Source organism: Fundulus heteroclitus, chromosome 9, assembly GCF_011125445.2.
Source record: "Fundulus heteroclitus isolate FHET01 chromosome 9, MU-UCD_Fhet_4.1, whole genome shotgun sequence".
Taxonomy (NCBI): Eukaryota; Metazoa; Chordata; class Actinopteri; order Cyprinodontiformes; family Fundulidae; genus Fundulus; species Fundulus heteroclitus.
The window spans coordinates 25,761,136-25,785,691 of record NC_046369.1 but is presented as its reverse complement, the minus strand read 5'-3'; the positions used below and the strand labels follow the sequence as shown (position 1 = coordinate 25,785,691).

Genomic DNA, 24,556 nt, shown 5'->3' with positions numbered 1-24,556 from the left:
CGGATGGAGCTGGCACACGCAGCGCATGCCTGGATACTTTTGGGATTCTTGTTGCTCACCAATACGGATGCCACCATTGTTGTGACTGTAGTTAAGAGTTCACTGTAGATCCAGATGCAGGAGTGGAAGCGATCTGAGCTGGGTGTGTATAGAGAAAATGCCGAACAGTGCTGGGGGGCAATGTTCTGCTAGGAGACTTCAGGAATTGACTTAATACGCCCCCACCCACCTAAATACTGCGGCAGTCAGACCACACACACACACAGCCTGTCATGATTAGTGTTCCTCTCATGCAGATTTATGTCTGTTTATGCTTTCTGTCATACTTGGAGGATTTGGACGTCGGTATCATCAGTCTCTGACAAAGAGCATCAGAGGAACTATAGAGAGTAGTTATCAATCGGTGATTTATTTTAGTCAGGAAATTAAAAGGGAGACATTGTTTTAATTCAGCAACACGGCTTGTTTAAGGTCATACTATTAGCATCATAAACAGATCAAAGTCCAAATTTTGACAAGGCCAACTCAAAGGCATGTGAGGCCTGCAGTGCTTTGTATGTTGTTTTTACTTCTTTTGTGACCTGCTACATGATTAATTGATTGATTTTTCTGTATATTTGGTGGGCCGTTCACTCCTGGGACAGTTCAGCTCTGTCCAGTGGTCTCTTGTTTGTAGCTAAAGTCTATCACAGTAGCAAGGCGGAGCCCCACAGCCATATAAATAGCTTTTTAAGCCTCTGCAAAGTGACAGATGTGAATAACTTTGAATCTCATCTACCCTTTACTTTCTATAGATTAGGGCATGATCGGTGGCTTTTCAAAGTTATTTTTTAGCCACTTGGCGTTATATGAATGGTTTTATTTAGTTGATATCTTGATTCTACGAGTCTATTAGCATTCAGGCTGGAGTGCTTGGAAACTGAACACAGCTTTCCAAAAATGTGGTTAATAAGAGTTGATTCACGACTCAGTGATGGGGGGGCAATTAGCCTTTCATACAAACCAAGGTTGTTTTAAATAGTTCCCAATTCTCTTTATAAATGAAACAATAATTTAAAAACAGCTTATCTTCAAATATACGTTCTTTTAATGACCTGGACTTTAATTATAGTAGGAAAAAAGCCCAGTGGAACAATAAACATCTGCAGCCATATAAAAAAAAAAAAAAAAACACCAACCCTGTGAAAGCTGTAATCTCTAATGGGTAAGAAGAATTAGAAAGAGTGCACTCTGCACTATGTTCAACAATTATTTCAAAAGACAGATGAAGAGAGGCTGAGCTGACTGTGCCAGTCCCGACACAATTAGGAGGCAGAGGAACTGACTGGAAACCAGGGCACAGGGGTGTGACTAAGCTGGCTCCCTGACTCACACTGTAGAGGATGACACCGCCAGAAGAGGCTCCTCCGCACCACATGGCTCAGGTTTCACTTGAACAAATATTATAGCTTAAGCCCCTCTGAGCACGCATACAAATATAAGAGTGAAGAGTCCGTAAAACGAGATGGATTCTTACTTAACAGCCAAGCTGAAGAGTCCCTTTTAACCCAAAAGGAGATTTTGTTTCTCTCATGTAGGTTAGCTGTGAATCTGGGCTACCAGAGCCTATTTGTACACGTGTGTGGGTATTAAAATATGATCCAACTGCTTGGTGATATTAGCATAAACTGACACCGGCTGTGGCTGGAGAAATAAGATGCACAAGGACGGTGTTGCTGTTTGATTAGAATTATAATATCTACTAGGAAGACAATGACAATTTACTACAATATGTCCACTGAACTTAGATTTCTTATTAGACTGACAAAAAAACAAAAACAAAAAAAAAACACTCTTCTTGCTGGACATATAAACACAACAGCTTTCATCTCAAAGAATTTGAACATATTCATGTTGTTAATGACTTTTAAGGGTTCTCGTTTGGATGTCTCAGTATAGAAAGAATCTAATTTTGCTCATTTAGAAATTCGGAAAAGTTTTCAAAACAAATCCTGATTGGTTAATTTAATCTGATAATCTGGCAAACTGAATGTGAAGTTCTTTTTAAAAACAGAATCCCATTTCTTAAACCTTGAAAGTGAAAAAGCACTTCAGCCTGCCGACAGTAACCTATCGATAACGATATTCTGACAGATTTGTTCTCCCTCTGGTCGAAGGGTGTCACACTAGAGTCCTTAAGGGCTGGTGTCCTGCAGCTTTCAAACATTCCTCTGCTTAAACATATCCGAGTCAAACAACTAGGCTATTAGCGGGACTCTGTATATCGATTGCATGTTGATGAGCCGATTCACCCATTAGATTCACGTTTATTAAAGCAGAGACATCTAAAAGCTGCAGGACAAAACTTCAGGGAACTGCAGTTTGAGACTAGGGCTGGACAATACAGAAAAAAAAGCATATCGATAAATAAATATAATACTGATCAATATAGATAATTATCAACAAGTTCAAAACACATATTTTAAGTACAGCCCTGGCCATTTTATGCTATTGCTGCTTAATTACCTATTTTTAGGTAAAGAACACAAACACTGAATTTAGCCTCTAACCTTTATTCAAACAACTTTTTAAGAAAACTGTGAGCTTAAAAAAATAAGACACATGCTCTCTGAGCTCTTTGAAGCCTGGTGATGGTGCGTTCCTGGGTCTGTGTTTGTAATTGGCTGGGCAGAAGTAACGACTGTAGTATTAACCTACATGATATCTTAGAGTGCAAAAGGAAAACTGTTCCTCTATTGAACCTTTTCCCCCTATTGAACCACATGTCTATCGATTGATATATATTGTTAATGAATGATCGTCTGGTCCTATTTGGAGACCCTGCTCTGCTCAAAGAAAACAAAAAGAAACAAATTTTCCCTATCGATGTAGTGCATGCCGTCCAAAGTCTGCTTCTGATTGGTCGTCCATCAACTCGTGACGACTCTTAACCCGGGAAGCTCCAGGTTTAGGTGAGCATTGCTGAGTTCTGAGAAACTCAACAAAAGAAACAAAGTTGGAACCAACAAAAAGTTTTTTTCCGGCCGAGTCAATAAGAAACCTGATCAACACATTGAGATGTGTGTTTGAGTCGCATGCTTTGCTATGTTTTTTTTTTGTTTTTCCTTCTACTTCAATGAAGCCATGTTCCCTAAGTGACTTTCTTTAACAGTGTCAGACACTTTTAAATCCAAAGTGGGGTTGCATCCAACCAACTGAGCCAGAACTAAGCCCTTTCCAGTTTGAGTTTTTTTTTGAAAAGTTAACGTCCCCGCAGCAGAGATGGCGAAGCGGAACCCAACAGCCAAAACACAACTTGTGAAAACTTTGGATTTTCACTCACTTCCCTTGCCCAAAAGACGTTTTTGGACGCAGCCAGATAGATAGATAGAGAGAGAGAGAGAGAGAGACGGTGAAAGAGAGACAGAGGTAGCAGATGAATGAATCTGACTGAATGAGAAGTGGGCTCTTGTGACAGCCAGCCCATCTGCTCTGTAATTTCTCACTTCTTACTAACATTCTGTATGAGTAGCAACAAACATTTCTTGGGAAATCCTGCGCCATCAATAAAATCTTCCGTCTGCATGAATGATCAGATGATGAATTAGCTCTGCAACACATATCAGCATGTGAAAACCAGCCCTATATATGTGCCAAATAAGTCACAAGACGAGGAGGATGCTGCTAAAAGCTAATTATGGCCTTCCAGCAACATTGCTTTAGCAAAGAAGTTATCATTTTGCTGAATTTTCTCAATAGAGACACATTTTTTTTCTTAGCATACATTGAATTTACACACAAAAAAGAAAATAAATGAGTTCATTTGGTTAAAGAAAAAGCAGAATGAGTAGTTGTTTGCCTTCCCCCCCCCCCCAACATGAAGCAGAGGAAATAAGATGATGAGAAACCAAATATAATTGAGGAATAAAAATGTACTGTTCAAGACAGCTGTGGATACTGCTGGAATCCCACCAAGAAACTTGTGGCTGTACAGGTGGAAAAGGTCCAATTCCTCTAAAAGCTCCCCCCCCCCCCCCCCACCCAACCCAACCCAATGCTCTCTTCAGTATTAAGACAGCAGGCTTTTAGTAGCCAGATGGGTTATTCAATGAACTTCCTAGAAATTTGCTCTGTCAAAGTGCTTGCTTTGCTTTCAAAAAGGAGTCCTAAGTTACTCTAATCCATCCTGTAGCTCTGGTTAAGAGCGACCAGCACAGTTTTCATTCAGCATTTACCTTAAGTAAAAATCTGGAGCTTAGTGGATGATTGGGTCCGGTGCAGGTACTGGTACATTTGGCAATGCCAGCTCCTGCTGTAAAATTAACAGGACACTTTCACAGTGGGCCTTAAGCAGCTTGCATTCTGTGCTTCTTCAATCTTCCTACACTCCAGACTGACACTCATTTCCAAATTCAACACATGTACTTTCATCTGAAAAAAAAAAAAAAGACTCTGGACAACTGAGCAACATCTTAATCTCCTTTCTACTTAGTTCAGGTAAAACACTTCTGACGTCTCTGGGACAGGAGCATCTCGTCTGTGCATAGTGACACCTTAAGCACCAACGCCAGCCACAGTCCACACCTACTGACTCATCCCCCAACGTCTTGAATGGAATTAGTCTTATAATCTTCTCAGACTGTTGCTCATCTTTTTGCTTCTGCACCTTTTTTCTAACCACATCTTTTCCTTTCACTCAACTTTCCACTGACGCGGTTGAAAAACAGCACTGTGAGCAGACAACTTCTTCAGCAATGACTCTTTGTTCCTGAAAATGTATCACTGCGTGTAATAAATTACATTATTTTTTTTAGATTAGAGTGCTGAAACTGAAAGGATAACCAAACTGTTCAAAATTTTCTTGTCACTGCAAACCATTCGACATATAATCAGTTTAGCTCAAAAGCTTTTTTTTCCCCTCCACAATCTTCCCTAATTTATATCCCAATATAGGCTCATAAATGTAGAGATTTAAAAGCCACAATTCCTCATGGGGAAGGATCACAAATATGTCAATTATTCCCAGCAAATGGACAACTTTTGCTGGCTTATTTATATCTGAAAATGTTACCTGAGCTTTAAAGCCTTTTTATCACGCTTGATGGCTTACGACGAGCCAATTTCAAATCAAGCAAGTCACAGAGTGGGCTGGAGCAAAATCAGTACAAGAGGTAAAAATGCAGCAGTGAAAGATTATCCCTTTCCATATATGCGACGTCGCCGTGCATGGACATGTTGGAAGTTTCTGCAGTTCTTGAAATGAGAGCCACCAGCAGCAGCAGCAGCAGCAGCCTATAATTATCCTATTCTGGATGCGGGTGCAATGCCAGCAGTGTGCTTGGAGAAAAAAAAAGAAATCACTAACTGTTCCAGCCCAAAGCGTGTCAAACCAACCTGAACTTTTTGCGGCGCAGAAGAGCAAATAAACGGAGAAGGCATGCCAGACTGAGCACGCTCACACACGTTGCCCTGGTCCCTTTGTGACTACAGTTGCATGAAATGTGTGCACAAATAGTTGCGTTTCATCACATACATTGCTGCAGGAACAAAGAAGCGTTAACGCACTAACAAAGATTCCCTGTCTCCTATAAATGCATTATCACTTTTCTGTCAGTCAACTCTGTGCCGTCATTAACTTGCCTTCGAAACAGAAGAGGCAAAGCAAGCAGATGCATGTAGAGTGAGCATAATCTGTGCTGCAGGGTTTAATTATTTGAATACAATTGCCCTTTTCAGACCGTATAATTTGCTTTATTTTGATTTAGTGCCTATCACCTATTCCACAGTGTGAAAACTTTGCATTGCTGTTCAGATTTCTTTCAAGGGTGTTAGAATAGGTTATATATATCTATGGCAAGTAAAACATAGGCAAAAGAAAACCACCCCAGAATAGTGATAAGGAAAAAAAAAAAGGACAATCTAGGATATACAAGCATTTCTCAAGAGACGGGTGGGTTACGGTCAAATTTCGCAAGCCTTACAATGGACAGAAACATGAGTATGTGGAAAAAAACAAAAACAAAAAAAAAAAACAAAGAAGATCCTTCGTCCAGCCTCTACATATACACTGACCCAAGGAGATCTTGGGAAACGGACAAAAAAAAAAACCCCTGCAAAAACACGCGGTCTGTGTTTTTACTTACAACAAATATTAAAAAACTTTGATTGACCAAAAATAAATAAATAAATAAATTGAGATCTGGCCGCATGTATTTGCAACCCTGTTAAAGAAAACGCACAACATCTTTTAAAACAAATTCATCTTTCACTACAGAAGCAGAACGTCACAATAACTAATGTAGAAAAACCCTACTTTTAATCTGAGTACGTCTAATGAGAGGGTGAGGGATGAGTGGGATCACATGTTAGGGAAAACTTTCATCCATTCATCCATCCATCCATCCATCCATTTTCTAGGGAAAACTTTCTTTTTACAAAAAAATAAATAAAAAAATAAAACAAAAAAGACTAGTGGCTCAGTAATTCGTGCTCCCAACAGCCCGCTTCCTCATATTTCTTGACTTGATTTTGGGTGTGACAGAGAGGCCCATTTCACCAAGTCTCTAAAACGACCATAATGCACCACGTGTACGGCAACTGGTCGTGAGGGAAAAGGCCTTTGCTGCAACGGTTCTTTATTCAACAAGCACGCCAGGCGGGATTTACGGTGGGGCGTTCACTCTTAGGTATGGCGGAGGCCCCATGATGCTGTGGATCTGTTTAATTTCTGAAGACCATGAGAGGCTTGTTAAGCTGCGTAGCATAATAACCTCTTTATAGCACAAGAACAGTCCTAAAGGGCGTGCATCGGTGGCGCAGTGGTTAGTGCGCATGACCAATGTACGGAGGCCTTAGTCCTCGACGTGGCCGACTGTACAAAAAAACGAGCCGCAAAAACCTTAAAAAAAAATCTGGTGGGCTCTCAGTGAACTGAAAATTGGTTACGGTAGAGCTACTCATCCGATAATGATCTAATATCGACACAGAAATGGGATCCCCAGGTACAAAGCTATCCTTCACCCATGGCCATCTCAGTGGCCAGAACCTGAAACTTACAGAAAACAAAGTGGGCTGAGCTGAGGGAAAGAAACCAAATCCTCGAGGGCCGGTGTCCTGCAACCTTTAGATGTGTCCCTGGTCCTACACACCTGAATCAAATGGCTAAACTACCTCACTAGCGTGAGCTAATCAGCTCATATTGCCGTCGGTTGTGTTGAAGCAGAGACGCATCTAAAAGTTGCAGGACACCGGCGCTGAAGGACTGGAGACTGAGACCACTGGCATAGACGGTGACGCAGGGCTCAGGACGATCCGGTTGGCAAATGGGAGCTGTGCTAAGTGTTAAAAGAGGCGGTATCATTAAATTTTATTATTGTTAAATATATATATTAAAAACAAAAACAAAAAAATCCCCATTTCCTATCCTGGGATCCTTTTTCTCCCTGACTAAATGTAGTCAAATGGCGCTGCAACAATATAGTCACTTTCACTTTTTTTTTTAACACCCTTACCATAAATGTGGCTAGCTCTGTAAGCTAAAGGAAATGAAGGGACATGGCTGAACAGAGTGTTAAAAAGCTGTTGATGCTCACAAAAATAACTCAACTGTAAAAAGTAAAGCAATAACTTAATGGCAATTAGCTTCTGTTGGTGTGCGGCGACGCTGGGGAGTGGGTCGACATCAAATGAGGACATATTAAACTAAGCTGTACATCACAAAGGCTAAACATGCATATTGCCATTAGTGAATATCTAAATATTCAGCGTGTAAAGAGTAATGCACCCAGAACAATACTGAATAATAAAAAGAAAATTAAAATGCTTTGTAACACATGCATGAATGGCTCTACTGAGAGAGAGAAAGGTTGTTAGCTTACCCCTTGGTTTCCATTAAATCTGATCAATGGCTGTAGTGACAGGACCTGCAATAAAGAGACAACACATTAGGAGAAGATTTACGTTTATTTCAGGCCACATTTTTGAAGACAACAATATAGAATTAAATGTTTAACCAGGAGGAAATTATCACACAAAATGACCTAAACCAACTCCTTACACATCAGTGTCTGAAAGTTAAATAAACACAATAAAGATTCCTTATAGAGTACATTTGACCACAATTTAGTTATGGTTTACATTAAACTGTGGGTGAGAGCAATTCCAAATACTACAAAACATGACTTAGATATACAATGTGGCAACCAACCACAAGACCTCTCCAATAATATTCACTTGGCCAAAATAAAGAGTGAAATAGATTGGTTATGAAGCACATCGTCACACCTGACCAAAACAACCAAAGACTTAACAACCTCTCACACCAACTATCAAGTAGTGTGCTGGGAGAGCCGGTCAACTGGGCTTCTTCTGCAGCTACAGCAACTACATGCCGTCCAGTTACTGGGATAATTGATTTCTGGTCAAAAGGTCTGAAAACTGAAGCTTGGCCGGCTCATGCAACATGATGCAGCCCATCGGATAAAGAGTCGTTGTGTTCCCATGGCCTAGTCAAAGTCCAAGACTCAAACAACTAAAAACACAAAGGGCTCTGAAGAAAACCTCAGCATTAATGATATAAAAAAACTGCATGAACTCAAACAGATTGAACAAGTAGACAGCGTTGACATAAGGCCCAGGTCAACACGTATTTCAAGTTACCGCTGCCAGAGGGGGTTCTTCTATCTACAGGCTCATGGAGTTTACTCAGCTTCTCTGTGCGTTAGTTTCCATTTGGACTTGGCTTGTTAAATATCCGGTGACTGATTTAGAAATAGAAATAATACTCTTATCTGAATTTTTCCCAATTTCAAAAGGGGCCTGGCGGTCTTACTACCTAGTAAAGCCATACTGTTTGAAAAGGTATGTACATTGTACATATTGCAGAAGTTCGAAATGGATGTCGAAACAGGTTGTTCCTTTAGCCAGAAAAAGAGGAATTTACCACGAGCTGGGCGCAAGACACTGTGCAGCAAAAAAAAGACACGTACGCAACCCTTGGTTAGAGATCCAGGCCAATGAGGATACTAGGGACCTCGATTTGTTCTTGATGCCAGAGTAAGGGACTGGCTTTAATTCTGTACTTATGCACAACAAGCTGGTCCTTTTCCCCCAGCTCCATCTTGTACTTTAGCAGTTTTGGCCGTTCATTACCCGGGTAATAAAAAGGAGGCGTCCACAGCGGGATGTTTCATGCCGACAAAGATGTGCATCCGTCACGTGAACATTTCATACCTGCTTTGAACACCGAACAGCTCGAGTAGTTTTCTATAAGCTGCTCAGAGTCTAGAGTAAGGAAATGCCCGTAAACATCTCCAAGCAGGCGGTCACAGAGTTTGTAAAACAAAAAAAACACAGGGCCCATAATTCACAGCGGTCATCTGGTCTGGATGAGGATCACAACTACAGTCAAAGAAAACCGGATTATATAATCCCTCAAAATCTGTGTATTTTATGATCGTCTCTTGGATACAGGCGACTATTGTATCGTTTATAGTCAGCAGGGCAAAAATAATTAGCCATATAAGAACTGTGTGCTTTATCCTGAGGAGGACAAAGTCTATTTGGGGAAGTTTGCATTTATTGGTCTTTATTTGGACAGTTGCTAGACAGGAAATGGGTAAAGAGAGTAAGGGAACGAACATGCTGCAAAGGTCCCCCGGGTCGGGGTATGAACCGGAGACAACCGTGTCGAGGACGGAGGCATCCGTAGAAGGGTCGCGTTTTTCTGCCCACCACCGCGCTCAGAAGCTTACAAAATAGATTTAATGCGTGTTTTTGAATTTGGAACAATGTATTTAAACAGGTGTCATGAGAGATGAGAAAAAAATTGTTGGTTTTAATGAGAAGGACCCAGAAACCTTTTCATTCAACCTAAAAAAGATCAGTTGGGTTTCTCTAGATGACGTAATATCCTGTTCAGTTATTTCCCAAATTCACAGTAAAAAAGACTCTTTCGGTTGTGTCACCCGGACATAAGACCGTGTTAGTAATTGGTGTGATTTTATATCTGACAATTTTAAGATGAAACAAATGTAAAAAAATTTTTTTTATTTTGCCATCATTAAAAAAAGGGGACAGTTTTCAGACTCATCATCCTGTGTTGATTTGCTCAGTTTTACCGTCTGACATTGGAACTGCCAAAACATTGGTATTCAAGCTCAATTTTATAGAAAATATATTATTTTCATAAATTGATTAAATGAAATAATAAAAAAAAAAAGGAAATGATTCAGTCAGACTAAAATATGCATGCCAAGTTAAAAGACAGCTTTAAACACACTGCTACTGGAATCAAACCAGCACCTGTGTGTAGGTCCATTTTCACAAGCCGACACTTTACAGACAGAAGCGGCCGTCTGTCTGCCTGATGCCCTCAGTGTAAAACAGAACAAGGAAAGGGGCAGAAATGCACCGGTTCACCAGCTTTACAGCAGCAGACGTGAAATGTGGACATTCGGAGCACCAAACCTATCAAAGAGCCACAGTACTCCTGAAATTTTAAACAGTGCAGGTTTTAGCAACACCACTCCCCCCTCCCCTGCTAACATAGTGCTACCCTCAGCCTGTTCATTTCAATGGGCTGCTGACATGTCACTATTCTCTGGGACCTGAGCCCAGAACGTTCCACAGGGCTAACCTTAGCGCCAGAGGCCCGGTCCATGACCACGGATCCAGGCTGCGGGTGCTCCCACATGGAGCCCGCCGGCTAAAGAACCGGGCTTCAGCTCGACAGGGTTCACCTTTGCTGTCCTAAAACTAAACAGTTGACCCGGGTTAAATTTTGTTTCCTATACCGCTGACACAGATCTCTCACTGCACATTTCCCTGTTTTGTTTTTCAAATAAGCTATAATTACATAAAGAAAAACATTTCTTTTCGCACATTTCCATCAACCTGGGTTAAGAAAAGAGGAAGAGGAAAATTAAAACATCCTGTGTAGATCTAAATCTAACTGACCCTTAACAAAAACAGCTATAGCCTATAACCCATTCACAAGATGCTACCCTGCATCAGTGATGGTAGGTCCTCAAGGATTTTAGAACAGGAAAATTGTACCAAAAAAAAAAAAAAAACACAATTGGTGAAAAACAAACCCAAAAACTTTTCTTCAAGTACTCAGTTTTAATTAGAAATAGGCAGAGAAATTGTCTAAATAGTGCAGATATGAGCAGAAATTAGCAGGCATGTTATTTGCATCGCAGCCACACTGATGAGACGTTCAACTTACCAAAGATTAAAGAGGTGGAAAGAGCACTTTGTGCTACGCTGTCTCTATAAGGGGGGAATGTGAGGCGTCTATGAGCTCAGTGAGCATTCATCTTAGCCCATTATATCTGCTCCCTTTTAAAATGGCTGAGCATGAGACCAAGTAACAGATGTTGGCTTTATTGGACCCAGTTATTGCTGCTTTTACAGGAGCAGGCTCTTCAACACTAGGAAGACGCCCTTTGAAGCTTTTCATGTCTTTTTACCGATGAATGCATCAGTGCGTTTGATCTTGTTCTTTAAATGGAGGCATTAGTTTAAGATGTTTGCAGTCTTTCTTCTCTGTCAAGAGTAAGATGTGTTTATGTGATCTCTGTCTTACACACACACACCACCAATCGCTTCACCGTGGCGGTCAACGTGGGGAGACGACTCATTAAATAAAGCCCCCATAATGCAACGGTACTTACTAGCTACTGGCTACAACCCTAAACACATCCCAACAAAAAGAATCCCAAGAAAAGGTTAATTTCTTCCTTTATCGCTTAAAAAAAAACAACAACAACTAAACAAAGGATGGGTTTTAAATGGTATGTAGCGGTACAAGCTGTGGGTCTTCCAGCAATAGTATCACAGGGTTATAACAGAAAGAACTGAATAGCAGGTAAAAAAATGTATTATATATATATATATATATATATATATATATATATATATATATATATATATATATATATATATATATATATATATATATCTATATATATATATATATCTATATATATATATATATATATATATATATATAAATATATATAAAAATATTTTTTTTTGTTCTTAAATGGTTAGAATATAAACCTAATCAGAATAAGGAATACTTTAATAGTCCCAGAGAGAAATTACAGACAAGTTGTGCAAAATTTGATACTCTGCATGCAGTGGCTTGAAATGGAAACAAGGTACACTACTCAAAGCAGAAAGTTTAAAAAAATAAATAAAAATAAATACTTCTTTAACAGTTTAATGCAAGTTCTCGACAAAAAGGAGTGACGCTTTGAAAGAGAAAAAAATCCCATTAAATAGGTCAAACCCATTTAGATGTGCACTTTGAGTTTTACTTCACTCTGTAGTAAAATGAATTTTTCCTGAAGCAGCCACGCTGCCTAATGTGTGATTTTTAAGTCAAACGTGCATAAAACCATATATTAGGCAACACTTACTTAGGCAACACTTAAAACGACCATTTAGACATCACAGGGATAACCAGAAAACTAGACCCAGACAATCAGCACCATCCACTCTTTGCCCACTTCATAGGGTACACCATAATAGTCCTATTTTGGAAGCCCTTTTGGCTCCCCTACTGCCCACAGATTCAACAAGGTGTTGAAGGTGTTGCTCAGGGATTCTGGTTCATCTTATAGCCTGATAGCCCTGTGCAGCGGCTGCAGATTTGTCCATGATGTAAACCACCTTTTCCACCTGATCCTGGAAGGTGAGATCTGGCGAGTGTGCAGGTCTTTTAAGTGCAGTGACTTTACTTTAATGTTTAAAATAAACAGCTTGAGAAGATGTGACCTTAATGACGCGGCGCATCTGAAGATGGCTTCACTTCTGGCCATGGTCAGCAGCAACACTCAGGTAGGTTGTGGTGCAGAATGTTTGACACTAAGGCAACAAAAAGTGCGCAAAGGAAATCTCTGTTGCTCATCTGCTTCAAAGGTTTGACGTGGTGTGCATTCGGAGACGGCATTCAGCATCCCACGGATGTAACGAGTGATTATTAAAGTTACCGTTGCATTTCTATCACCTCAAAACAGTCTGCTTATTTTCCTCTGACCTCAACAAGGGATACTTTTCCTTTTCAGGTTGTTCTCTAAACCTGAGAGATGGCTGAAGACGAGCCGTTTTTGTGAGACGCTCAGACCAGCCTGTCTGGCACCAACGACCCCGCCATGCTCAACCTTCCTCAAATCTCCACTCTGATTTCCTGTTTGAACTTCAGCAAGCTGCTAGTCTTCATGCACCAACACGACTGCGGCCAATTGTGTTACCGCGCAACTGAACAGGTGTACCTAATAAAGTGGCTGGTGAGGGCATAAAGAAAGAAGAAGTGGCATCAACATAAACGCTGATGGGTTAGATACTGTTGCTTCAAGCTCACTGCAGAATACGGCGCTACACAGCAAATACGCCCTCATTCAATATTCACTCTACCGTTCTACTCAGCAGTGCATATGCTTGTTAAAGGAGACTCATCATGCTATTTATTGCCTTCATTTTTACATTTAAAATCATTCAGTTGTGGTCTATATAAAGTGGAGCTGCAGTGCTTTGGTCTGAGTTCTTCGTTATTGTTGCCCCACTGCCCCTTTTTTTTATCCCTGTTCTGAGGTGTGTCTCAGAGCAACTTGCTTTGATGCCGTCTCTTTAAATCTAAACGAGGCACTTAACACCCAGCCCCCTCCAGGTCGCTGAGCCATCCACCCCACCCTGATCGGCCATTTCTGTAGTATGCTGGGTATGGGTTTAATTACCCAACAACTAAACATTTTTACTTGACCACCTGCAGCTTTGGGGATCCTTTACCTTGGACTACAACATCGCACCAAGTGAAAATAAAAGGTGGATTTGCAAAATTGGTAAGATGGAAGTCCATCCGAAAACGTCTAATTACAGCTCTTAACTCCAGTAACAGTAAGAACCAGGGCTTTGAACCGGTTCAAGGAACGAAAACGAAAATCGGGAACTTTTTGTATTTTACAGGGAACAGAAACAAAACCGGAAACGTTATTTTTTTATGTTCTGAAACTGGAACACTTATTTAAAAATAATGGTAACCGGTTAATACCGGTTTTATTTTGTTCCTCAAAGTTTTCGTTGCCTAATTAACTAAAAAAAATATATATATATATATTATTATTTTCCTGCGCACGTTACCATGACGGCTGAGGTTCACTTCCTGTGTGACATCACACATTCGCTGACTGAATGGAGAGAGAGCAGTGTCTCCACTAGAGCTACAAATCTTAAATAAGAGGTAAATTACGATCCATCGTTAAGTAAAACGCTCATTCCAAACTCAATATCAATAGCTATATTTGTAAAACGAAAGGAACGAAATTAACCGTTCGGGGAACAGTATTTTTTTTGTTCTAACCGGTTCGGCAACGTCAATTTAATGGTGGAACTCATAACCGGAAACGTTATAATTCCGTTTCTGTTCGGAACGAACCGATTGAAAAAAAAAAAAAAAAAAAAAAAAAAAAAATCGGTTCAAAGCCCTGGTAAGAACACCATTGTCTGTAGGAAAGGCTTCTGCGCCGATTTTGGACAGCCTTCAACTCTGATGTCGGGACGTGATGGAAGCGCACATTAATGATTCTAGTAAAATCCGGAAATTAACTACAAAGTGCACGCTCTCTTGTATCCAGACATGTTCATTCATTTCTGTGAGGTGGGCTGTGCTTATACATCATGTCACGCAAAACACTGTGGGAAACTTTATAGCCCCTTAGTGCAGGGTAGGGAAGCAGTCTGAATCTGAGCTAACACGACAAACCTTTATATGGCCGTCTGTACACTGAGGAAGAGGAAGTCTGGAGAAAGGTTGTGGGTTGCACTAGGGATGGACGATATGGCCTAAAAATCAATATCGCGATATATTGAGCAGTTCACCACAATAACAATAAATGGACGATATAATACTACCGGGACCGACCATCTCCCCGGTATTGGCTGGAAAATATGCTGCCTGGTAGGGCTGGATGATATATAGATGATAAAAAAAAAAGGGTCAATATAAAATGTAATAGAATAACAGCTTTTCTTCCTTTTGCATTCTGGCAAAGTAGATTAATATTATAGTCATTACATCCTCCCAACCAATCACAAACACAGACCCAGGACCCAAGCCCCGCCCCCTTCCAAGAGTTCAGAGAGCACACATTCTTTTTTTAAAAACTGTTTTGGTAAAAAGTTGGTTGAATAAAGGGTTGAGTTTGAATTCAGTGTTTGCGTGTTCTGTATCTAACAATATGTCCCTAAGCAACAGCTTAAAATATGTTGAATTTGTGGATAATTATCGATGTCGATCAATATGATTTTTATTTTATCAATGTTTTTTTGTCCATATTGTCCAGCTCTACCGTCTCGAGCACTTTGGTGCACGGTTTCCATTCTTCATTGACGTAATGTACAGTCAGACTAATGAACGGCTCCATCGTGCAACAGGACCAGGGATCAGATGTGGCTGCAACGTACTGAACAGCTGCTCCTCTTCCTTCTCGACCGGCTCTACTGCCACTTCAGCATTTGAAATGTCCTCCATTATCTCAACCTCACCGTGTCTCGCTTCTTGTTTCAGACTGGATGTAGTGGAGTCCCGTGACTACAGACTGTACACGTAGCGCAGCGTCTTAAAAAGGAACAGGAGCATCGCCTACCTTTGCCTATAGAAACCACTTATACTTTCATATTTTTAAATACCAAAAATGCTGAAATGCGCATACAGACGTCAGTTATTGTCGTAGATTTTCCTAGGGTTTCACACGGACCCTACCTAGGGGTTTAGAAAGTGTGCTTTTATGAACCTGGTTCATTTTTACTTAAATTCTGGCAACGCCCAGGTAAACGTCTACTCCAATCTCAACCAGCACACCTGGTTTACCAATCTGAGAGGCAGTCTGGTTCAAGTGTTGGCTGCCCTATCCTTAAATAGCGATGCCATGTTGTTCACAAGGGTATTTTTTTCTTTTTAAAGATAAACCTTAATTTACTTTTTAAAAAAAACTCTGCTGGGACTGAACAAAGGACGTACCATTTTAGTGTTTTTTGTCCTGAAAGCTTTCAGATTTAATTGCTGGTCAAAAAGCAACTCCTTCTTCAAAGCTGTAACGGTGACATCTGTGCCCCGTCTCAACCCTCATGAGACCCGAGGGAAGTAACGGATCCTGGGCGGAGATTTGGTTGCCTAACTTTGGTTGGCGTGTGCCAGCACCGTGGTTATTTAAGGAATGCTTATTCCTCGGGTCTCAGCAGATCACGGGTCGGTGCCAGGGACGGCTGCAGTGACTAAGGACAAGCATGACTCTCTAAATGTCACGGTGTTCCTCTGTCCTGTGAAAGGGTCACTACAAGTGACCATGTCAACCCCGTGTCACCGCAGACTGCCTGACCCGCCGCGTCCTTTCCAACAGATCAGTCGCTCCTCCTTTGGTCTCCACAAACACGTATTGGCTAGTTGGATTCTAACTGATATTGTAGTTTTGTCAAAGAAAAAGCCGCAACGTGCTGCTAGAGGAGCAATTCAGAGCGCTGCGTGTCTATGACCTTCAGTTGAAGGATGTTTTATTCTCTATATAAAACACAAAATACAATCGGAATCCCCTCTAACTAACACGGTGCTGGCTTTTCTCTGCTTGCAATGCTCTTGGAGATCTTTATGTATTTTTTTTATGCAAATGTATCATGTAGTTATTTCTGTCACTGTTTTCAGCCTAGTGGCATGTTTTGGGGCCCACAGAGTGCTGTAAACCATGCTCTAGTTTTTTTTTTTTTCAAATTCTTCAGCAAATGACCACACTGAATGCAGCACAGCTATGAAAACATACTCTAAGTGTTAATACAGCTTTCAGGGCTCCAGCTCTGCCTATATTTTCAAGTTTTAAGATGGACATGAACACTTTTAGAAATGTATGGACAACTATGTTGAAGCAGGTTGGTGCTGTGCAGTTATCTCATAACCCGACTTAGGTCACGATGCCAATATATGGCTATTTGAAATTTGTTTGGGCGAAAAAAGGTAAAGGTTTTGAAAATTTTGGTATAAAAGTTCCTCACATATGCAAGTAAAATAATTCTTTCTGAAATTAAAGGCTTACAGTAATGAACTGAACGCGACTGCGTTTAGTACTTGTGATTCAATCCCTCTGAACTCACAGCAAAGGTGCTCAGGGCTCTGCAGTCTCACTTGTTTAGTTAAATTAGATTTTTTGTACTGTGCAAATCTGCAGGACAGTCTCTGTTTCAAACACTGGAAATTCAGAATATTTGTTTCTTTTAGAGGAACACCAAAGTAATGAATTCACTTCTTGCTCCTGATAACATTTGCATCATGGAAGGCTTTGTTGAAATCATTGATTAATTTGGTGTTCATGCAAAACAATGATGTTGTTGTTTTGTGTTGCAAAGAAAACTGCAGAGCTTCCCAGCGGGGGACGTCTTTGCTTTTCGAACATGGAGAGAAGCAGTTTAGAGTCAGGCAGCACCTTTGTTTTAAAGGGGATACGTCATGCAAAAGCCACTTTTTTAGCCCTTAAATTCATTTTGTTGGGTGCCTGGAGCTTCTAGGAGTGCATAAAATGTGAATTTAGTCTGTCCAGGTGCTGCGTCGATATCTTTATATTCTGTTTGGGTCATATTTGTCAAGTTGTTCAGTTTTCTAAGTTTATTACGTTTCATTTTTTTAACAAACACGTCACAGTATTTAGGAAAGTATATTAAGCACCTTTTGCAGACAAAGCAATCAAAGCGCTGTACATAAAACCAAGAAAACAGCATATAAATTAATAAAAATAAGATAAAAATCAATAAAAATAAGCATTCAACATAAGGCCTGTTTAAAAAAAAAAAGTTAACTGCGTCTTAAGAGTCCACAGACTCGTCTAAACGTAGCTGCAGAGATGGCCTTGGTGTCACAGACTGAAAAGCTGAATCCCAATTTGTTTTTAAATCAACTAACATTATCTGAGCGTCCGAACCAAGGGAACCCTGTGGAGCTGCTAAACAAGGTTGTAGACTGCATCTGAAAATGCCTTTTGGGTAAAGACTCTTCAGCCAAAGCGTAAGTGCGTCAGCGGTCGCCATAAGTGCCGTTTGAATAGTGCAGTGAGTAGAGGAGGTAGGAAAAGGAGCCTGCATGCTTCCTCTCACAGCTAATGTAGCCTAGGAACCTGCCATGTCCCCTACCTTTTTTTAGGGGAACATTAAAGCTGTACAGTACGTGACAAAGTATTCATCATATCAACATCACATGATGCCCAAATACTGAGGAGTCCACCAAGCTACCGGATGTTTTTTTTCCCCTTCTTTGTTTAATAGAAGAAACTTCACCCGACAACATCTGCAGTTTTAACAGTGAAACAACCAACTTCTGTAAAATGTTATTTTAGTAGTAAGGCCTTTCTGAAAATAATCACCAGAAATAGTACTGACACAGAGCTTGCTTATGTGGTAGTCGTAACTTAATGTTTGTTGCAGTTCTTTGCAGTATTGATCAATTTGCAGTATGCAGAGCAACCTTAGATGAAACGTCACCATTACTGTATGCTCCACTCGCCCCCCCCCCCCAATAAATATTCAGTACATTCTGACAATGAAGATTAGGAAATATTGTAAATTCATAATCAATATTTGTTTAAATATGACAAGAAATCAATAACTAGATCTTTTGAGCAAGATAACAGGAGCAAGCGCAAGAAATGTTGATTCAGAAGTCAAACTCTGAATTTCATAACGCCGCTGGTCAATTTTTCCATCCCCTTTATTAATCGAGGATTTTCATTTTTTGACAGCGCGTTACGCTGCCATTAGGTGTGTTGCAGAAAAAGCAAGCCGCCGAAAGCTTCAGTCAAGACGTTCCTCAAAAGTAGACTCTGAACCTCAGTCGGACCAATAAAATCGTCAAGAACAGCAAACAGATCCGGGTCGCAGAGTCTCATCGAGTCACACAACTCTGGCTTCGTATACGATTGATAGCTTGTTAATCTACAACTTGCATCACGCAGAGTTATTTGTGTTGACTAAACAGTCATATTGCCTAAACATTAGGAGGAGGTTTGCATGTGTTTGCTTGTGTACATTTCTGCAGGGGTCAGTGGTTTTGCTGTCTGACAGATTGACATTTTCTGCAACACCACCGCCGACACAATTTGGCAGAAATACGTTTTTGCGTCGTTAACGCGACCATCTTCACGAGAGGAGGATGGAACATGGCCAGCTGGATCAAATGGGAGTTTTGTTCAGTCGGCAATAAAGTGTAAATAGTTAGGTAATAATATAAATAAATAAAAAAAGAATGGCAAAAGTTGACATGGAGCAAAAAAAATAAAGAAAATCTAATCTTGAGTACAGCTGAATCCCTTTGCTTCTCAATACAACAGCTTTCTGTGGCGTTATTAAAAACTCATCTGCTCTCTACAAACTGTCCTGGATGACGCTGGGGGCAGAATTACTCATTTCCTCACTTACGTCACAGCCGGTTAAAAGAAAAAAAAAAAAAAACCCAAACACGTTTAAAAGGAAGAGTGAGTGTTGGGCTCCAAGTCCCGCAGCAGGAGCTCCGGTTTAACTTTGTCCTCAAAAGGCACAGAGAGAGAAACCCAGCTGACAGTCGAGCTTCTCGCAGGAAGCACTCAATACACAGAACCGAAGCCGCTGGGGGTCTGCTGCACGGCGTCCAGAAAAAAACAAAAAAACACGGGGAACATGCTGAAATCAATAGACAAAGCAAACATGTACCTAAAAAAAAACTAAAAAAAAAAAAGCTGCATAAGCTTTGCATCTGAGCCGGCATCTGATTAGCTCAAACAGGAACGGGCCGAAAACGTCTGCGAGACAAATTGCTGCTGCGCCAGCGTCACCGTACACGGTTTATTTAGTCACTGTACTCTCCATCCCGTCCAACCAGCTGCTGCGGCTGGGAAGCAGTCAGTGTCAAAGATGTGACGGAGCTAAAGGTGCGCAGATCCCTTTGAAATCAAATGAAAAAGCTATTTAAGCTGGAGTCCAGGGTGCTGCCATGTGGAGAAGAGACATAAGTTTAGGAGGAACTCGCATTCCGTTTAATTGCACACGGCCTCCGTCTGATCTAGACGATTAAGCGGACTCTCAGTAATGTGCACTGAAGCGTGGCGCTGAATCCTATAATGATGCACGCCTGTCATGCAACGCAAGTCGGTCCGTCCTCGAAGGTGTTTTATGCCAAATAGGCAAATCGTTGCACAGCTATGACCACATGAAAAAAAAATGCAAATAAAATCGCAGAAATACTACTTTATTTGCATCAAAAGTTCCCCCCGTCATCTATAATTACCCACCCCATTTACCTGTAATGCAAACAGAGATCTCCAAAGCGGCTACCCAAGACCCCACCGTGACCAAAGTGTGATCCGGCAAGGTGCTCATTGTCACACCTCACCACTAAATGAGCCCTTTCACAAAAACACCTGATTAGGCGGTGGACACCGTTCCAATAGTACTGAGCGGGCGATTTAAGGGTGATAACCAGGAACTGCAGAAGGACACGGTTAACCTATAATGAACTTGGCAACTGTCGCCACTTATCTGCTTAGGAGGGCGGAAAAAAATAAATAAAAACATTTTTTCAGCGTCTGGTCCGTCTGACTCCCCGGTTTGCCGGCTCCTTTTCAGCTACGACGCAATATTCTTCAGAAAGCTGCTCAGAGTCAAACGACTCTTGCGTCTGCACAGATGTTTAAGTCGTGCCAGACAATAAAGCAAAGTGCAGTTTAATTTGACGAAGGAAGAAAACAAAACAAACAACCCCAGAAAGGTTACTGTCAGTCAAGCCAATGCCTGCAGCTACAACAAGAATCAGGTATGCAAACCAACATACTTCACTTCACGGCACGGCGCCTGCATTCACGTGACAACCCGACGAGAAATGCTCGGAGTCATACTTTAGTCTTGAAAAAGGAGCCGAGGAAATTCTTACCACCAAAGAGAACAACCAGGAAGACAGATAGACGCACCGCTACCAATCTCTCCGATGGCACGCCTTGCATTCTGATCAACAACATTCACCTCGCTCGAAGCATTCAGAGGCCGCACACATCTCCAGATATTGATTGTTTTCCATTCATTTTGGGATGTAAGGGTTTGGTAGGCGGTGACATGTCAGCTGCCACACTCTGCTTAGAGACAAAGACCCTAAAGGGAGAAACGGTGAAGAGTGGTGAGCAAAATATCAACGGATATCCTCACCGCCTTTGCATGTTTTCCCAGGATCCTGCGGCCCATCCACCACTGATTTGCGTGTGTATTTGTTAAACGGTATCACCGCGGCCTGTGGCATGATTTTCCGGCACGGTTTTACTCCATGCAGGCCAAATGCTTTCAGACGCCCAAGCGACGGGATTTTATTTGCCCACTTCTTTAACCATTGCTGCTACCAAACGAGCTCTGGAAATGTTCCCATTCCGGCTAGTTCTTTTGTCTGTTACTGTGTTGTTTTTTTTATATTCCTAAATATACGTGCGTGTTTCTTACTTTATTTTAAATCACCTTACTGTTTCACACTTAATAACTGCACACTATGTTGTAAATCTGCCCTTACGGCACAGTCCTTTATCCTTATTTTTACCTTTTGTGCGTATCTGCATGCTTTGACTCGCTCGTCACTTAGCTGCTGGTCCACCTGGATTTACCTCACTGAGGAACAATAAAGGATATTTTCTATTTATTCTTCTCTCTGATGTTGACTGGGATGATGGTTCTGCAGCTCTTTTACAGAAGCTCTCACTGTGTTTGGCCCAAAAGAAGTAGAGCTGAGCGGTGTTTTTAAAGATAAAGCTGATGTGGCTTTTCCAGTAGTACCAAACTTTGAGCGATACGCTAGGGGTCTGTAATAGGAAAAGTCTGCTATTAGGGGGGGTTCTTTGAGGAGTTTTCATGCAATAGCTGTGCAGATTTCCTCAACTGAATGACACGAAGAGAGCGAGGATTTTTTATTTTGTGCACATTAGTTCTTTGTCGTCATCATGATAAAGTAAAACTTAGCATATATGTTGAACCATTCAACTAAAGACGCGCTCATTCTCTTGATGTTCAGGCTTTATTTGCTTTAAAACCTGAAAATGGACATGAAATAAAAAAGGCTAGTTTTTTTTTTAGGGTAATGTAGGATTTCCATTTTTTTTGTTGTTGTGGTGGGTTTCTGAATTGTAAAAGTTGCTGCCCTCTGGTACATTCTGTGCCACAGGTGAAACCTTATCCCTTCCACAAGCTGCTTCCACGCGTTGTGTTGTTGCCAAAGTCTCCCGACGCCCCTTTGCAAGTCCTCCCACATGCGATATGCCTGGATATGTTGCAGCCGCCTGACAAAGTTCATCTGAACACCTTTGATACGGAGGAATAACATTTTTTTTTTTTTTTAAAGAAACAGCCAAACAAATAAGAACGATAACCCCACTGATCTGCTGAGTCGCCCCGTGTGACGTGGAGGAAGCTCATTTTAGGGCAGGGTAGACCTTACCTAGATTAAAAACATAAATAACAAACACAAGGAAGCAGGGGCGGTTCTAGACAGGGGCCAACAGGGGCCTGTGCCCCTGTAGAACTGTTCCTGGCCCCTGTTATGGCCCCTGTACTAAAAACATGATATTAAATTTCTTAGGATGACAAATGCTGACAAAGATACCGTGACTGACTGGTGATTTGGATCAGTTGTATTTTTTTTGTTTATGTTTTCACCCAATAATAAAAAACAAAATAATTAAGAAATAAATATAAAAAAAAATAAAAATAAGCTGTTTCACGTTAAGCTCCCGCTGTATTGAGAAAAGATCAGGGGTCTGCGACCTGCAGTTACAGAGCCACAATTGGCTCTTTGGCTTACTTATTATATTAAACGATGAAATGTTGACCTGCTAAGTTTGCCCCCCCCCACCCAATCTTTTGTTCTGTGGCCCTCTGAAAAAACACTGGCCCCACCCTGGCCCCCCTGCTAAATTTGGTCTAGAACCACCACTGCAAGGAAGCCAAATAATAATAATATAAATAGTGGTTCTATAGGCAACAAACTACATCTAAAGATAGTTTAACTGATTTGGGGATAATGATGATGTGTGGTAAGCAGTTTTAAGAAAATCCTGACCCCCCAGGAAAAAAAAAAAAAAAAGTTTCTTTCTCAGGTCAAAGTTCACCATTCCTTGCAATCACGTCTACCTGCTCCAGTTTAGTTGTTCTGGCCGGTCAGCTGCAGCCCTGTGGCGGTGGACAGACAGCCTGCCGGCCTGCAGATTAAGGCCCTGCTGCCCTGCCGGCCTTTCCCCGTCAAATATTTATAGCAGCCGAAACATTAGATGGCCACAAACAGACTTAAAGCTGCGGGCGCGGAGCCAGCAGGCCAGGCGCTGTGGAGCTATTTCAAAGCCACTGCTGATGTGAATAAACAAAGTTTAACAAACAAAAAATATATATATATAAAAAAAATGACAAGTTTGACGCAATTCTAAAAGCAGAGAGGAGGACGTGAGCCCTGCCTGCCTTCCTGACTGAGGGGGGGGCTGGGAAATGCAATGAGCACTTCTCGCCTGAACGCTGGCTATCTCCCCCCTCTTCCTCTTCCTCCTCCTCCTCCTCCTCCCCGCTTATTCACGGCTTCGTCATCTGACAGCCAGCCCCGATTCACGGCTTCCGCTGACATTACCGGAGGAGGAAGGTGTGTTTGTGTGTGCTGCTGCTGGTTCCGAACCGGCCAGGAATTAAAGCCCCGAACCCCCGGAGCGCCTGCAGGCAGCCAGCCAAGGCACGCAGGCTAGTTCTCGGCTAGCAAAAGCTTGGCCAAACATTTCTTCCCAGCTCAACAAAGTTTCTGGAAGCATCTACCCACGGCAGCCCCAGATATCTCCTCCTCCTCCTCCCCTTCGGTTTCAGATCCAACTCCCAACAAACACGGAGCACAGTTGAGTTAAAAATAAAAATAAATAAAAAGAACTGTCGCCCGAACCGAACCCCTTAACCCACATAAAAAAAAGAAAGAAAGAAAGAAACACCGCGTTGGGTTTAATGAACGCGGTGCCACGGAGTCGCCGTGGAGCAAAGACACTCAGCAGCATCGTCTAAAAGCCGGAGCGTCTCCGCTTTAAAGGCAGCGGCTGACCCCCTCCTCCTCCTCCGCTCCTCCGCTCCTCTCTGCCTCCCCGTCTCGTCTGTCACCGCCGACCGACGGCAGAAGAGTTCAGAGCCGAGGCGGAATGGCGCGCCGCCGCGGAGAATCGCCTTACCTTGCTGCTCTGAAAGCCTTCCAGCGCCCTCAGCGCGCTGTCAGTGAGTTTGACGTGGAAGACGGTGACATTGCCGCCGTTGCTCACTCTTCCACAGGACAGTCCGTAGCACCGCTCCTCCTTCAGCGCCGCCATCTTGCCCACCGTTCCCACACTTCTGTCGTAAACCGAGAAGTCCCGTTGCTTTTTCATTGAATATTCAGTGGCTGGTCACCGATGAAGTCACCGAGAGGAAGAGAGGAAGCCAGCGCAGTTAGACACCCACGAAAGCCTTTTACATAATAACAGCGTGTCTGTCCCCGAGTCAAATCAAACATTATTGTCCCCCAGAGGAGCGCATGTTG

The 24,556-nt window shown here is 41.8% G+C and overlaps 1 protein-coding gene across 1 annotated transcript in view; it reads right to left on the bottom strand.

Moving 5' to 3' along the window:
• ell (elongation factor RNA polymerase II) overlaps nucleotides 1–24,556 on the bottom strand; it is a 56,321-nt gene extending 31,765 nt beyond the window's left edge. Inside the window, exons 1-2 of the mRNA XM_021317625.2 lie at nucleotides 24,213–24,556; nucleotides 7,857–7,901 (exon numbers count right to left, since the gene is read on the bottom strand). Coding sequence (XP_021173300.2) covers nucleotides 7,857–7,901; nucleotides 24,213–24,404 — 237 coding nt within the window. The 5' untranslated portion in view covers nucleotides 24,405–24,556. The remainder of the gene's footprint in view (nucleotides 1–7,856; nucleotides 7,902–24,212) is intronic.